General features: G+C 37.4%; 1 protein-coding gene across 2 annotated transcripts in view; it reads left to right on the forward strand.

Annotated features, from left to right (window-relative positions):
• GMDS (GDP-mannose 4,6-dehydratase) overlaps window positions 1-14,801 on the forward strand; it is a 1,339,054-nt gene that overhangs the window by 1,091,410 nt on the left and 232,843 nt on the right. For both annotated transcript variants that reach the window (XM_053714661.1, XM_053714660.1), the window contains one exon: window positions 9,586-9,704. In XM_053714661.1, coding sequence (XP_053570636.1) covers window positions 9,586-9,704 — 119 coding nt within the window. The remainder of the gene's footprint in view (window positions 1-9,585; window positions 9,705-14,801) is intronic.

A 14,801-nucleotide genomic window follows, 5' to 3' on the forward strand; every position in this document is an offset into this window, starting at 1 on the left:
AAGTGAGAGAGTCGTAGCGAGGTAGCTTGGTGTCAGGACGTCCTGTGGAGCAGTATCTATTAGGCGCAAACAAAGCTCTTCAATCCTACGCCAGTGCACATTGTCAAATATATCTTGATAGTCATCCTCCTCTCTGTCGGCCATTTTAAAAGCCAAAGGTCGTGGCGCAGCTATTTATATCGGGAGCCGGTGGCAACAAAGTCAGTCCTGGCTGCTAATCTTACCGATTTAGATGGTAGTGGGACAAATATCTTTATTACTATTTGATCGTGTCCAGCTGCAACCAAATAACCCTCAATCTCTCGAGGGGGGGACGCTGCTTACATGTGAGCCGCCGCTCTAAGCCTTCTGCTCGGTTCCAGCTCCAACTTCAAAAATACAGATCAGCCTTCCTGAGTATGTAGTGCTGCTACATGTAGTGGGCAAAAAAGATAGGTTTGTTCTGTAAAATTTCTCAAATAATCAACGGCTTATTGAGAACTCAGAAGGAGCTCAGGAAAAATGCGACCATCTCTGATCGCGGTTCGGACACGCCCCCAATTTTTTTTATTTTAAATGGTACCGGTGAGTACTTTTTCCCTCAGAGGGATATGGAAGAAGATTTCTGCCCTGAGGTTTATGATCTTAGCAGCTGTAACTAAGATCCATGTCGGTTACCACAGATCTGAAGGTAATACAGGAGACATCTTCAGTGTGGAGACCGGTTCATGCTACAAGCAGCATTGAGGTATGTGCAGCCCTTTATTCTGAGGAGACTTGGTATATCAGAAATGGCTGAAAATGTATTCCCTGTTAGGGAAGGGGTAAGCAAGGGGGGTGTTACTGAAACCTATTCATTATTTTGTCATCAAGGGGGGTGTTACTGAAACCTATTCATTATTTTATTTTATTCAGTTGACATTTTTTGGGCAAGGAGTTTATAATGACAGAGGCTGAAATACTCATTATAAAAGACACTGGGAGATATGTTTTGCGGTTTGTTGTTATACATTCTGACCGTAGTGTATATTAGGGGTAAACATTTCCACATGGCTTGTATTGTAACTGCTCCTCCATGCGGTTGTTTGGGCCTACTCGGTCATCGGTCCTGATGGACGGGGCTTATTTTCGCGCGCTCAGACGCGCTCTGTATTCTGGGTAGGAAGCAGCAGGCATTAGCTCCTGTGGAGCTTAAGCAGAGTTTTTCCTGTCTGGATTGTTATCGAGTCTTCTCGAAGTACCCTGGGGGCAGGTAGGCACCACAGAGGTGCAGAGGGTATTTTTTGCTGACTTTAATATAAATATGGCTATAAATACATTTTAGAAGTTAATCCTCCCCTTAATACTTGGGGTGCAATAATTTTTGGAAACCTTATTTAGGATTGGGTTAATTTTGGAAGTAAATTAACGGTTTACAGCACTTTTGAAAAAATTGTTTGCTTTTTATTTTTTAAAGACACAGTACACATTTTCAAAGAATTGTTTAAAGCATTTAATAAAGTGTTTAAACGACTATTGTTGGTTTTTACTAGTTTGTTCAGCATGTCTGACATTGAGGAATCTCAGTGTTCTATGTGTTTAGATGCCATTGTGGAACCCCCTCTTACATTGTGTACCTCTTGTACTGAAAGGGCCTTACATTGTAAAGAGCATAGTGTGTCTAAGGATGATTCTCAGTCTGAAGAGAATCAGGATATGCCATCCAATTCTCCCCAAGTGTCACAACCTTTAACGCCCACACAAGCGACGCCAAGTACTTCTAGTGTGTCTAATTCCTTTACTCTGCAGGAGATGGCTGCAGTTATGTCAACTACCCTTACTGAGGTATTATCTAAATTACCATTGTTACAGGGTAAACGCAGTAGGTCAGGTATTAATGTGAATACTGAATCCTCTGATGCTTTTTTGGCTATTTCCGATGTACCCTCACAGTGTTCTGAGTTGGGGGTCAGGGAATTGCTGTCTGAGGGAGAAATTTCAGATTCAGGAAATGTGTTATCTCAGACAGATTCGGACGTACTGTCCTTTAAATTTAAGCTTGAACACCTCCGCCTGTTACTTCGAGAGGTTTTAGCGACTCTGTGATACTATTGTGATATCACCAGAGAAATTGTGTAAGATGGACAAATATCTAGAGGTGCCTACTTACACTGATGTTTTTCCAGTTCCTAAGAGAATTTCGGAAATTGTTATAAAGGAATGGGATAGACCAGGCATACCGTTCTCTCCCCCTCCTAATTTTAAGAAAATGTTTCCTATTTCAGACGCCATTCAGGACTCTTGGCAGACGGTCCCTAAGGTGGAGGGAGCTATTTCTACCCTGGCTAAGCGTACAACTATTGAGGACAGTTGTGCTTTCAAAGACCCTATGGATAAAAAGTTAGAGGGTCTTCTAAAGAAATTGTTTGTTCATCAGGGTTTCCTTTTACAACCTACGGCTTGCATTGTTCCAGTAACTACCGCAGCAGCCTTTTGATTTGAGGCCCTAGAAGAGTCTCTGAAGGTTGAGACTCCCTTAGATGACATCCTAGATAGAATTAAGCCTCTCAAGCTAGCTAATTCTTTTATTACTGATGCCACTTTTCAAATTGCTAAACTAGCGGCGAAAAATGCAGGATTTGCCATTCTAGCACATAGAGCACTATGGCTCAAATCTTGGTCTGCTGATGTGTCATCAAAATCTAAGCTGCTAGCTATTCCTTTTAAAGGTAAAACCCTATTCGGGCCGGAATTGAAGGAAATCATTTCTGACATTACTGGAGGTAAAGGTCATGCCCTACCTCAGGATAAGTCTGCTAAGATGAGGGGTAAACAAAATAATTTTTGTTCCTTTCGAAACTTTAAAGAAGGACCCTCTGTTTCCTCTTCCTCCACAAAGCAGTAAGGGAATTTTGCTCAATCCAAGTCAGTCTGGAGACCCAACCAGGCTTGGAATAAAGGTAAACAATCCAAGAAGCCCGCTGCTGCTACAAAGACAGCATGAAGGGGTGGCCCCCGATCCGGGATTGGATCTAGTAGGGGGCAGACTTTCTTTCTTTGCTCAGGCTTGGGCAAGAGACGTTAAGGACCCTTGGGCATTGGAAATCGTGACCCACGGGTATCAGCTGGAATTCAAGGATTTTCTCCCAAGAGGGAGATTTCATCTTTCTCAATTATCTGTAGACCAGATAAAAAGAGAGGCGTTCTTACGCTGTGTGAAAGACCTCTCTACCATGGGAGTAATTTGTCCCGTTCCAAAACTGGAACAGGGGCAGGGGTTTTACTCAAATCTTTTCTTGGTTCCCAAAAAAGAGGGAACTTTCAGACCCATTTTAGATCTCAAGTGTCTAAACAAATTTCTCAGAGTCCCATCATTCAAGATGGAGACTATACGAACAATCTTACCAATGATCCAGGAGGGTCAATTTATGACTACCGTGGACTTGAAGGATGCATACCTTCATATCCCTATTCACAAGGATCATCTTCATTATTCATTGTTTATTCTGGAAAGCGTAGGGGTCAGAAAGCTACGGCTACCTCCCTTTCTTTTTGGCTGAGAAGTATCATTTGCCTGGCATATGAGACTGCTGGACAGCAGCCTCCTGAAAGAATTACGGCTCATTCTACTAGGGCTGTGGCTTCCACATGGGCATTTAAAAACGATGCATTTGTTGAACAGATTTGTAAGGCTGCGACTTGGTCGTCCCTTCATACTTTTTTCAAATTTTACTTCTTCTGAGGCTGTTTTTAGGAGAAAAGTTCTTCAAGCAGTGGTGCCTTCCGTTTAGGTCTCTGTCTTGTCCCTCCCTTTCATCCGTGTCCTGTAGCTTTGGTATTGTATCCCACAAGTAAGGATGAAATCCGTGGACTCGTCGTATCTTGTAGAAGAAAAGGAAATTTATGCTTACCTGATAAATTGATTTCTTCTACGAGTCCACGGCCCTCCCTGTCATTTTTTAAGACAGATTATATTTTTTATTTCAACTTCAGTCACCTCTGCACCTTTTAGCTTCTCCTTTCTCTTCCTAAAACCTTTGGTCGAATTACTGGGGGTGGAGGGAAGGGAGGAGCTATATACAGTATACAGCTCTGCTGTGGTGCTCTTTGCCACTTCCTGTTAGCAGGAGGATAATATCCCACAAGTAAGGATAAAATCCGTGGACTCGTCGTATCGTAGAAGAAATCAATTTATCAGGTAAGCATAAATTTCCAAGGGTCTGGCTATGACACACTGCAAGCGGAGCGTCACACAGCGTGTAGATGCGGTGGTACGCGCTCAGTGTGTCCTTCCTTTTCATCTCTTAGCACTCTGCTGCGTCAGGTCGTGTTGCTGAGCGCTCAGAGATTAAATATTTTAACTTCAGAAGCGATGCGAGGCGGTGCGGAGCAGCTGCTTTGCCTCGCGCTGCATCGCTTGCAGTGTGTCACAGCCTTAAGACTATCCTGAACTGACATATTGAGTTTTCTGTAAACATCTGTATAACCAGTTTATCATGCATGGGTTTTTTTTTTTATCTGTGGAGACCATTCCGTAGAAATCGGAACCCTGACCCTCTTCTATATACAGTAATGTACAGTCATTATTCCACATATGCAGGAACTTATATTTGACCTTAATTGGGTACAGTTGAGCAGATAAGATAAACAACACTAAAGACTTTTTTAAGGGGTGTGTCCCTGGACTTTAAAACAGTGCAAATTTTGCTAACAAAATAAAAGTTTTATAGTGGATTAAAAAAAAACATGTATTTTATATGCAGATCTTTTTGCAATGGAGTATGTCCCTTTAAATAAAAGTTAACATCTTTTTTTGTACTTAAATTCAAGTTTAACCTGGCTTGAAATGCAAGTTGTTTTAAATAATAAAAAAAATATATATACAGTGTGTGTGTGTATGTATATATATATATATGTATGTATGTATATATATATATATATATATATATATATATATATATATATATATATATATATATCCTAAAAAGCTTCCACAGTTATCAGGGACAGGCCAGGCCCACAGATGGAATAAGTCTGTCCACCAGAACAACAACAACAACAAAAGTATTTTGATGGAACAAAGCAAAGGGTACATTTGTTTCACAGAGTGACATCATATAATAATGTATTGTATATAATAAAGATCATTGTTTGATGTTGTGTGCGCATGTTTAACAATCTGTGTGTGCACTTACATACTTTATAGGTGTGTAGATCGCTGTGTGACGCAATATTGGCTCGTCCCCTTAGCAATAAGCTTTACACTGCATGCAGTCACATATATAATGCCAGAAATAGATATAAGCTATGAAATGATCTCTCACAGCGGTGCATGCCAAGCAGCATTTCCGGGATCACAAAGTACTATACACTGGCTCCCTTCAGAACATTCACTAAGCAATCCAAGATAAACAACAGGTTTGATATAGCCTTTTGTTGTATGACTATTTTATTGCTTTGAGCATCATCAGATTGATTAGTTAGATGACATTTAATGAAGATCATATTTCCTCTCTACAGCCGGCCAGTAACAATCTGCTGATAGAGGGAAGTTGTCCTTTACATATGGCTGTGAAAAAGGCTCTTCATCTCCAAATGCCAAAATGCTGGCTTTAGTTTCATGGCTGAAGAGTCTGTGCTTCATGTGTGATGCAGTATGAGAAAACAGGCATATGTTTTATGTATCTAATACAAGTGTCTGTTTTCTTATGTTTACTGTCAAAATAAAACCAATTATTAATGGTCAATGAAAAAAATAGCTTTTTATTGTAACTGTAAATACTTTATATTTAGCCCAGACAAATAAGAAATTAGCATAAGTAAATAAGGTATTGTAATAAATTGTATACACAGTAACTGAAGCACAGAAATATAAACACAGTATCAAGCAGTATGTGAAATAGTACAGAGTGATATAGTGTGAGATACCATTTTTGTACTTAAAGGGACACTGAAGCCAATTTTGTTCTTTCGTGATTCAGATAGAGCATGCAATTTTAAGCAACTTTCTAATTTACTCCTATTATCAATTTTTCTTTGTTCTCTTGCTATCTTTATTTAAAAAAGAAGGCATCTAAGCTATTTGTTTGGTTAGCACCATGGAAAGCACTTGTTCATTGGTGGATGAATTTATCCACCAATCAGCAAGAACAACACAGGTTGTTCACCAAAAATGGGCCGGTATCTAAACTTACATTCTTGCATTTCAAATAAAGATACCAAGAGAATGAAGAAAATTTGATAATAGGAGTGAATTAGAAAGTTGCTTAAAATTGCATGCTCTATCTGAATCGCAAAAGAAAAAAATTGGCTTCAGTGTCCCTTTAAAGGGATAGTCCAGCCAAAATTGATATGTACACTAGTGCATTTTGGATTTGAAAAGAAGCATTTTTGTAGTAAACTTGTATTGGCAAAAATGCTTATATTAAAAGCTATAGTTGTTTCAAGAGTGTATTTAAGTTTGCTCTGTGCACCAGCATTTTAAACACAGCACTTGCACAGAGAGCCTAAGGTCCTTGTATAATTTGGTAACGACTCAATTCACACCATTGTTGACATGATACAAGCCCCACTGACTTGCTAAGCAGCTCTAATATTTAAAATACAGGTGCACTGAGAATATCTAGCTATGCTTCACATGCACATGCAGAGAAAAATGCTAACCCTAAAACAGTGATAACTTTTATTAAAGCATTTTTTGTTTTACCAGTAGATGTTTATTGCAAATCTGTTTCTATTCAAAGATGTAATTCACCTATATGCCTTTTAATTTTGACTGGAATGTCCCTTTGAAGATGTGACAAACTGATGGTATAGGTTGTGTGACTTATGTCCATATGGTAGATATTGGCAATGCCGCTGCTATTGAGCTGCTACTTATGTTTCAAAACTACTAAAAGTTTGCATTGTGGCAGGAAACGGCTGGAGTTTGTAAGTTATGATTCCTTTCCTTTATCTTTGCAGCAGTCTGGTCCTTTCAGGGGGTTCTCTCCTATAGATCTATAATAGAAATGTAAGCGAGCTGAATGTTTATTTCACTCTGCTCACGATATAGAAAACATTGTCTTGTATGGCATTACTTAGTTATAGGGCTTATCATGTTGCATTTAAAGGGACACTCAAGTCAAAATAAACTTTTATGATTCAGAAAGAGCTTGCCGTTTTAAGACACTTTGCAATTTACTTCCTTTATCAAATTTTGCACAGTCTTTTTATATTCACACTTTCTGGGGAACAAGCTTCTACTGAGCATGTGCACAAGCTCACAGGGTATACGTATACTAATCTGTGATTGGCGGATGTCTGTCACATGATACAGGGGGCTGTAAAATGAGAGGACAAAAATAAATTTGGCAGAAAAAAATCTACTGCTTATTTGAAATTCAGAGTAGGTGTTAAATCATTGTCTTTTTATTATGCACTTGATAATTATACAATTATACTGCATTGAGTGGTCCTTTAACCCTTTGAATGCTAAGCCCTTTCCCACCTGGGTGCTAAGCACATTTTGAGGTTTTTAAAAAAAATTAAAATGTTTTTTGTAACTTTTTTTTTCTTTTCAGATCCCAAAGACTTATACCGTTGGAAGGGTTGGGCAATTACCTTTCCAACAGTGGGTCCTGGGGGTCTGTAGCTGCTTAGATGCCTGAGATACAGGCTTCTAAGCAGCATGCCCCCTTTCCCTATATTGTCCATTGTCTTTTTTTAATAACGTTGCACTGTGACGTCACGACGCAAAACGCGAAGCCCACGCGATGACTGTCATTATACAGGCCCGATCGCCGGGGTAGGAGCGGGTGGGAGCCCCCAGATCTCCCTCAAGGTGGGAGAGTTCTAGCGACGGCCGTTGGTACCTGAGTGGGAAGCTCTGCGACGGCTCAGAGCCGTCGTTTGCACTCAAGGAGTTAACTGACTACTGAACATACAGAGACAAATGGAAATACAGCCCTGCAATGAATGTGGCTAAATTAATCCAAAGTTTAGAAGTTTTTTTGTTGTTGTTTTTTTTTATAAATGTACTTAAAAGTCCAAATTAAACTTTCATGATGCATACAGAGCAAGCAATTTTATGGGACTTGTAAATATCAATTGTATTTTGTTCTCTTAGTATTTCTTGTTAAAAAGCCTATCTAGATAGGCTCGGGAGCAGCAATGCACTACAGGGAGCTAACTAATGATTGGTGGCTGGGCAGATAAGGCATCTTGTCATTGGCTCATCACCATATGTGTTTGCTCCCAGTAATACATTGTGGCTCTTTAGCTGACTTTAGCTAACACACACACACACACATACACTAGTGCAATAATGTTCCAAACTATTAGAGCATTTTCTTCTTGCACTTTTATGTCCCTTTAATTGAAATTCTACAAATGAGATTTATTGCTCTAAAATTCTACAATACGTATTGACTAAATGCTGGGAAGCCATATGTGTTGTATTTTATTGCCATTATTTTAGAATTGAATGCTTCTGGAAGCATTTTATTACTTGGTTTGTGCACACATAGCACAGCAATAAAGCAAATCACACACAACTTTATATAACTTGAATAAGCATTGAACATTGGGGTTAACATGGGGTGGTCTTGTGTACTTTAAATGTGCATGTTCTAAACCACCAGATTCAAAAAATGTTTGCAACACATCCCTTTAACCCTTTGGCTGCTAAGCCATTTCCCACCTGGGTGCTAATATTTTATTTTTTTATTTTTGCAAACATTTTTTTTAACTTTTTAAAATTTTTGTACAGACCCCCAAGACTTACACTGTTGGACAGGTTAAGCGATTACCTTTCCAACAATGGGTCTTGGGGGTCTGTAGCTGCTTAGATGCCTGAGATACAGGCTTCTAAGCAGCATGCCCCTCCTCCTATACTTAACATTGTTAAGTATAAATAAAGTTGCGCGGTGACGTCATCACGTAATTGCGCGTGACGTCACCATGCATCACGTGAAGCCCCGGAGATGCCTGTCACTCTACAGGCATGATCGCTGGGGTAGGAGCAGTAAGGAGCCCCCAGATCTCCCTCAAGGTGGGAGAGTGCTCATGACGGCTCTGAGCCGTCATTAGCACCAGAGTGAGAAACTATGTGACGGCTCAGAGCCATCATTAGCACTCAAAGGGTTAAAACACTTAAAGGGACACTCAAGTCAAAATTAAACTTTCATGATTCATATAGAGCATGTAATTTTAAACAACTTTCCCATTTACTTCCATTAACAAAATGTGCACAATCTTTTTGTGTTTATACTTTTTAACGTTACCAGCTCGTACTGAGCATGTGCAAGAATTTACAAATATACGTTTATGCATTTGTGATTGGCTGATGGCTGTCACATGATGCAGTGAGGGTGGAAATAGACATAACTTTTAAATTTGTCAGAAAAAAATATATCTATTACTCATTTGAAGTTTAGACTAAGTGCTATTGCATTGTCTTGTTATCATGCATTTGTTGTTTATGCAAATCTACTGTATTTACTGGTTAAATTGCAAATGTTGAAATTAGTTTAAAGAAATAGCTATGTTGGAGATAACTCTACTTTCTGTATTTGTTTTGTCTAAAATAATAAACATACCCTTTGGTGGAAAATGAAGCATTTTACACTCTGTTTGTTTTCTTTGCAGGCAATGTGGCTGATGCTGCAAACAGATGAGCCTGAAGACTTTGTCATAGCTACTGGGGAGGTCCACAGTGTCCGTGAGTTTGTGGAGAAAGCTTTTAAGCGCATTGGAAAAACGATTGTGTAAGCAAATGACATATTAATGTTATCAGTGAATTACCGCGGCTAATGTATATGTGCAGCTCTTTAGAACATGAATTTAAAATGCATTTGTACGTTAGATATCCTGCAGAGACCTAGCTAGGAGATATGGTTTTAGACATCGGGAGACGTGGGTGACTGACCTCAGTCCCAAGGAATTTCCGTACTTGGGAATATGGTAGGAAAGCTCTGTAGCACAGATGACAACCTTGAGAATTGGTCTCCTGACATTTTAAGGTTTCTAGACGAAACTGTCATTAAAAATTAGACACGTTACGTTCACATTTATTTAGATGCAGGTATTGTTTGATGTCTAAATTAAAGGGGTATTGAGTTCAAAATTTAATTCCCCAGAAAATGTTTAACTATGAATAATTAAAAACTTTACAGTGGACGTAAGACGTATATATATTTATTATTCCTGCTTTTACTAACTCTGACAATTGTAGAGTTTTCATTTCCTCCAGAAGAGAGGCTAAAGAGAATTCTGTGGAATTCAGAACCCTAACATTTCTATGTGCTGATCAGTGGTTGGTTGATACGTGCAGGACCTGGTTTATATCTATCTCCAATTGGCCACAGCAAAGGAAGTAAGATAAACGACTTTCAAGAGACTTTAAAAGGCCAGTCAGACTTTGTATTGTTTTAAAATATATATAATCCATTTATTACCCATTCCCCAGTTTTGCACAACCAACACAGTTATATTAATGCACTTTTTACCTATGTGATTCCCTTGTATCTAAGCATCTTCTGACAGCCCCCCTGATCACATGACTTTGTATTTTAGCCAATTAGTGCTGTGTTGTGCTGACTCTTAAATAACTCCACAGGCGTGAACACAATGTTATGTATATGGCCCACATGAACTAGCAGTCTGCTGTTGTAAAAAGCTAATAAAAAACATGTGATAAGAGGCTGTCTGTAGTGGCTTAGAAACGGGCAGAAATTTAGAGGTTTAAATGTTATAAAGTATATTAATATAACAATGTTGGTTGTGCAAAGCTGGGGAATGGGTGGTAAAGGCGTTATCTATCTTTTTAAACAATAACAATTTTAGTGTTGACTGTCCCTTTAAGGAGTTTGTCCCAGCAAAACAATGAATATTGTTCTATCAAAATTACAGTTTTAAATGCTTTCAAAGCATTTTTTTACAGGCAAATATTTAGCAACACAGTAGATAATTTCTAATACATAAATAAGAAATTACTATTTTCCCTTAAAGGGACATTCTAGTCAAAATTTAAATGCACATAGATGAATTACATCTTTGAATAGAATCATATTTGCAATATACTTGTATTGGTAAAAATGCTTCTAGTAAAGGTGATCACTGTTTTAGTATTAACATTTTTCTCAGCACGTGCATGTGAATAATAGTTAGATATTCTCAGTGCTGCAGCTGCTCAGAGAGCCAGTGGGGTTTGTATTATGTCAGCAATTAAATTGATTTATTACAAGATGGTACAAGCACCTTAGGCTCTCTGAGCAAGTGCTGTGTTGAAATTGCTGGTGCACGGTGCATACTTAAATACGCTTTTGAAACAGCTATAGCTTTTATTAGAAGCATTTTTGCTAATACATGTATATTAAAAAGAATGCTTTTCTTCAAACCTGAAATGCATCCATGTGGATTCCAATTTCGGCTGGAATGTCCCTTTAATGGATTGGATAGAGCACAATATTTTAAACAACTTTCTCATTTACTTCCATTACCAAATTCACTTTGTTCTTCTGGTATCCTTTGTTAAAAAGTAAGTCTAGGAAGGCTCAGGAGTGTGCACATGTGTTTAGTACTCTCTAACAGTAGTGATTGCAACAATTTATAACACTTGTACATAAAATGTTGCAAAACACTGCTGCCATAGAGCACTAAAGACATCTGCAGGCTCCCATATGAACCTACCTACAAAGGACAGCAAAAGAAAAAAACGAATTTGATAGAAGAATAAACTTACAAGCTCTATCTGAATCAGGAAGATTTATTTTTTACTTTACTGTCCCTTTAAGCTTCAGTCTTTGTGTATGCTAGTCACATATTCATATATTGATATAAGAATGAGGTATGTTGTTATCAGTTCTATGTCAAAACAAGCTGGGTGCCTGCATTTAATGTAATTTAATGTAAAAATACAGCATTTGTTTTATCATAACTCAAAGTCCTATACTCTGTCTGCTAGTTTATTAAAGGGACAGTCAAGTCAAAATTAAACTTGATTCAGATAGGACATGCAATTTTAAACAGCTTTCCAATTTGCTTTGTTCTATTTGTATCCTTTGTTGAAAGCTAAACCTATGTAGGCTCATATGCTAATGTCTAAGCCCTTGAAGGACACCTCTTATCTCAGTGCATTTGACAGTTTTTCACAGCTAGAGGGCATTAATTCATGTGTGTCATATAGATAACATTGTGCTCACTCTCGTGGAGTTACCTAGGAGTCAGCAGCGACTGGCTAAAATTCAAGTCTGTCAAAAGAACTGAAATAAGGGGGCAGTCTGCAGAGGCTTAGATACAAGGTAATTACAGAGGTAAAATATATATTAATATACCTGTGTTGGCTGTGCAAAACTGTGGAATGGGTAATAAAGGGATTTATTTATCTCTTTAAACAATAACAATTCTGGAGTAGACTGTCCCTTTTAAATAACATTTAATTTATAATAGTATCCTTATAATCTGTTAAAGGGACATTGAAGCCATTTTTATTTGTGCAGCAGAAATCAATCACTGCATTGCAAAACATCAGTATACACAATAAATCCTTTACAAAATTAAAATTCTAATTTTGTTAGCAAAGTTTCCATTATTTTGAGGTACTGGGAGATACCCCTTGAAAAACCCAAATAGCAGGAGATATAAACGGGTTTATTAACTGTGCAGTTTTTAGCAGGGTCATGGTTTGGAATCCCATGGTTATTAAAAAAAGTTTTCATCTTAAAATTATGGAAAATCAGGGATAATTAATAGTTATTTAGTTGATTTATAAACGAGACTATTTGTTATTAAAGTATATAGAACCTATTATATAGTTTCTGAAAATCATTGTGAGCAATATAAGTGAAGCGTTTCAATCAGAGACTGCACCAGCTGATGCAATCACTAACCAAATCTATCTATGGTGGACATACAGCGCATGACTATAGAAATGGAAAAGCATAACATACTAGTAAATGTACTCAAGTCATATGCTTGTTTCTAGCAATTCATAACTGATGGCAGTGGTCTCTTGTCTCAGCTATGACTCATGTATCCATGGTAACAAATGTATAGAACTTCTGTGATATCTGGTAACCATCTTTAACTCGGTTGTTTTTCATAAATTGAAGAAGAGCATCTACACACTTTACTGACAAACTGATATCCACATTTAAAAGCTATAGGATCCTCTTAAAGGGACATTAAACCCCAAAATGTTCTTTAATGATCCAGATAGAGAATACCAATTTAAAAAAACTTTCTAATTTACTTCTATTATCTAATTTGCTTCATTCTCTTGATATTCTTTCCTGAAAAACATATCTAGATAGGCTCAGTAACTGCTGATTGGTGGCTGCACATAGATGCCTCGTGATTGGCTCACCCATGTGCATTGCTATTTCTTTAACAAAGGATATCTAAAGAATGAAGCAAATTAGAAATTAGAAGTAAATTGGACTGTAGTTTAAAATTGTATTCTCAATCTGAATCATAAAAGATTTTTTGGGGTTTAATATCCCTTTAAATTTTATTTAAAAATATTTTAAATATGCATGTGCACAAGTTCACACTGTATATGTATACTAGTTTGTGATTTGCTGATGCCTGTCACATGATACAGAGGGCCGGCAAATGGGGGGAATACATTTGTCAGGAAAAAAAAATCTACTGCTTATTTAAAGTTCAGTGTAAGTGCTATTGCATTGTCTTTTTATTATGCACTTGCTAAATTTGCAATTCTACTGTATTTGATGGTCCTTTAAGCTTCTGTCATTGAGTTGTGGGGGCAGTGTTTATAAATCACAGTCTGACTGTGGATATAAATTCCTGCCCAAGGACGGATAATAAAATCATGATGGGTTTGTGAGTACTTTACCTCATTTGCATTTTATTGTTTATTATGTTTTTCAATTTTCCTCCTTTTATCATCCTTGGGCCTCTTACTCCACATGCAAGAAGCAGATGTACAAAACAGAGAAAGCCACATGACCTCTGCACTGTAGTATTGGACATAATGCTTTTCTGTGATTGGTTAGTCGTAGTTTAACCAGTTGTTTCACTTTAAAATAAGGCCTGCATACAGTAGTATCAGTGCTTCACAAGCAGATGACTCCTAACATTTCACTTGATGATGCACACATCACTATTCTGCTTCGGCTTCTAAACGACTGGCACATTTTAATTTCAGACTAATGTTATGCCCTTCACAAATTGTCATACTTTTTTTTTTTATTAAACAGAAACAAAAATATGTTATTGGCTGATATCTGCAAGCCTAAAAAGAAAATATAGGTAATATTGTACTATTGTTGTGCTGTGGTTGGAATAATAAGTATAATGGCACTGTATTTCCGTACTTGAATCTAATTAATAAAAGAGAGAGAGAGAAAATACTAAAATGTACTCTTAACATTCTGATTTTTTTTATTAAATTAAACTTTTTTTACACTCTAAGGGCAGAAGATTTGACAATTTCACTTCTCAAGAAAGTTATCCATAATGATTCAATAGATAATATCAAAGGTTGATGCCTACTTAAAGGAATATGAAACCCAAACATTTTCTTTCTTGATTCAGATAGAGAATAGAATTTTAAACAACTTTCTAATTTACTTCTATTATCTCATTTGTTTCATTCTCTTGGTATCATTTGTTGAAGGAGCAGCAAAGCACTACTTATTGCTAACTGAACACATGGGTGACCCAATGACAATCACTATATATATGCAACCACCAATCAGCAGCTAGAACTTAGGTTCTTTGCTGCTTCTGTACTTACCTAGATAAACATTTCAGCAAAGAATAACAAGAGAAGGAAACACATTAAATCATAGAAGTAAATTGGAAAGTTGTTTAAAATTGTATATTCTATCTGAATCATA

This window comes from Bombina bombina, chromosome 5, assembly GCF_027579735.1.
Source record: "Bombina bombina isolate aBomBom1 chromosome 5, aBomBom1.pri, whole genome shotgun sequence".
Classification (NCBI taxonomy): Eukaryota; Metazoa; Chordata; class Amphibia; order Anura; family Bombinatoridae; genus Bombina; species Bombina bombina.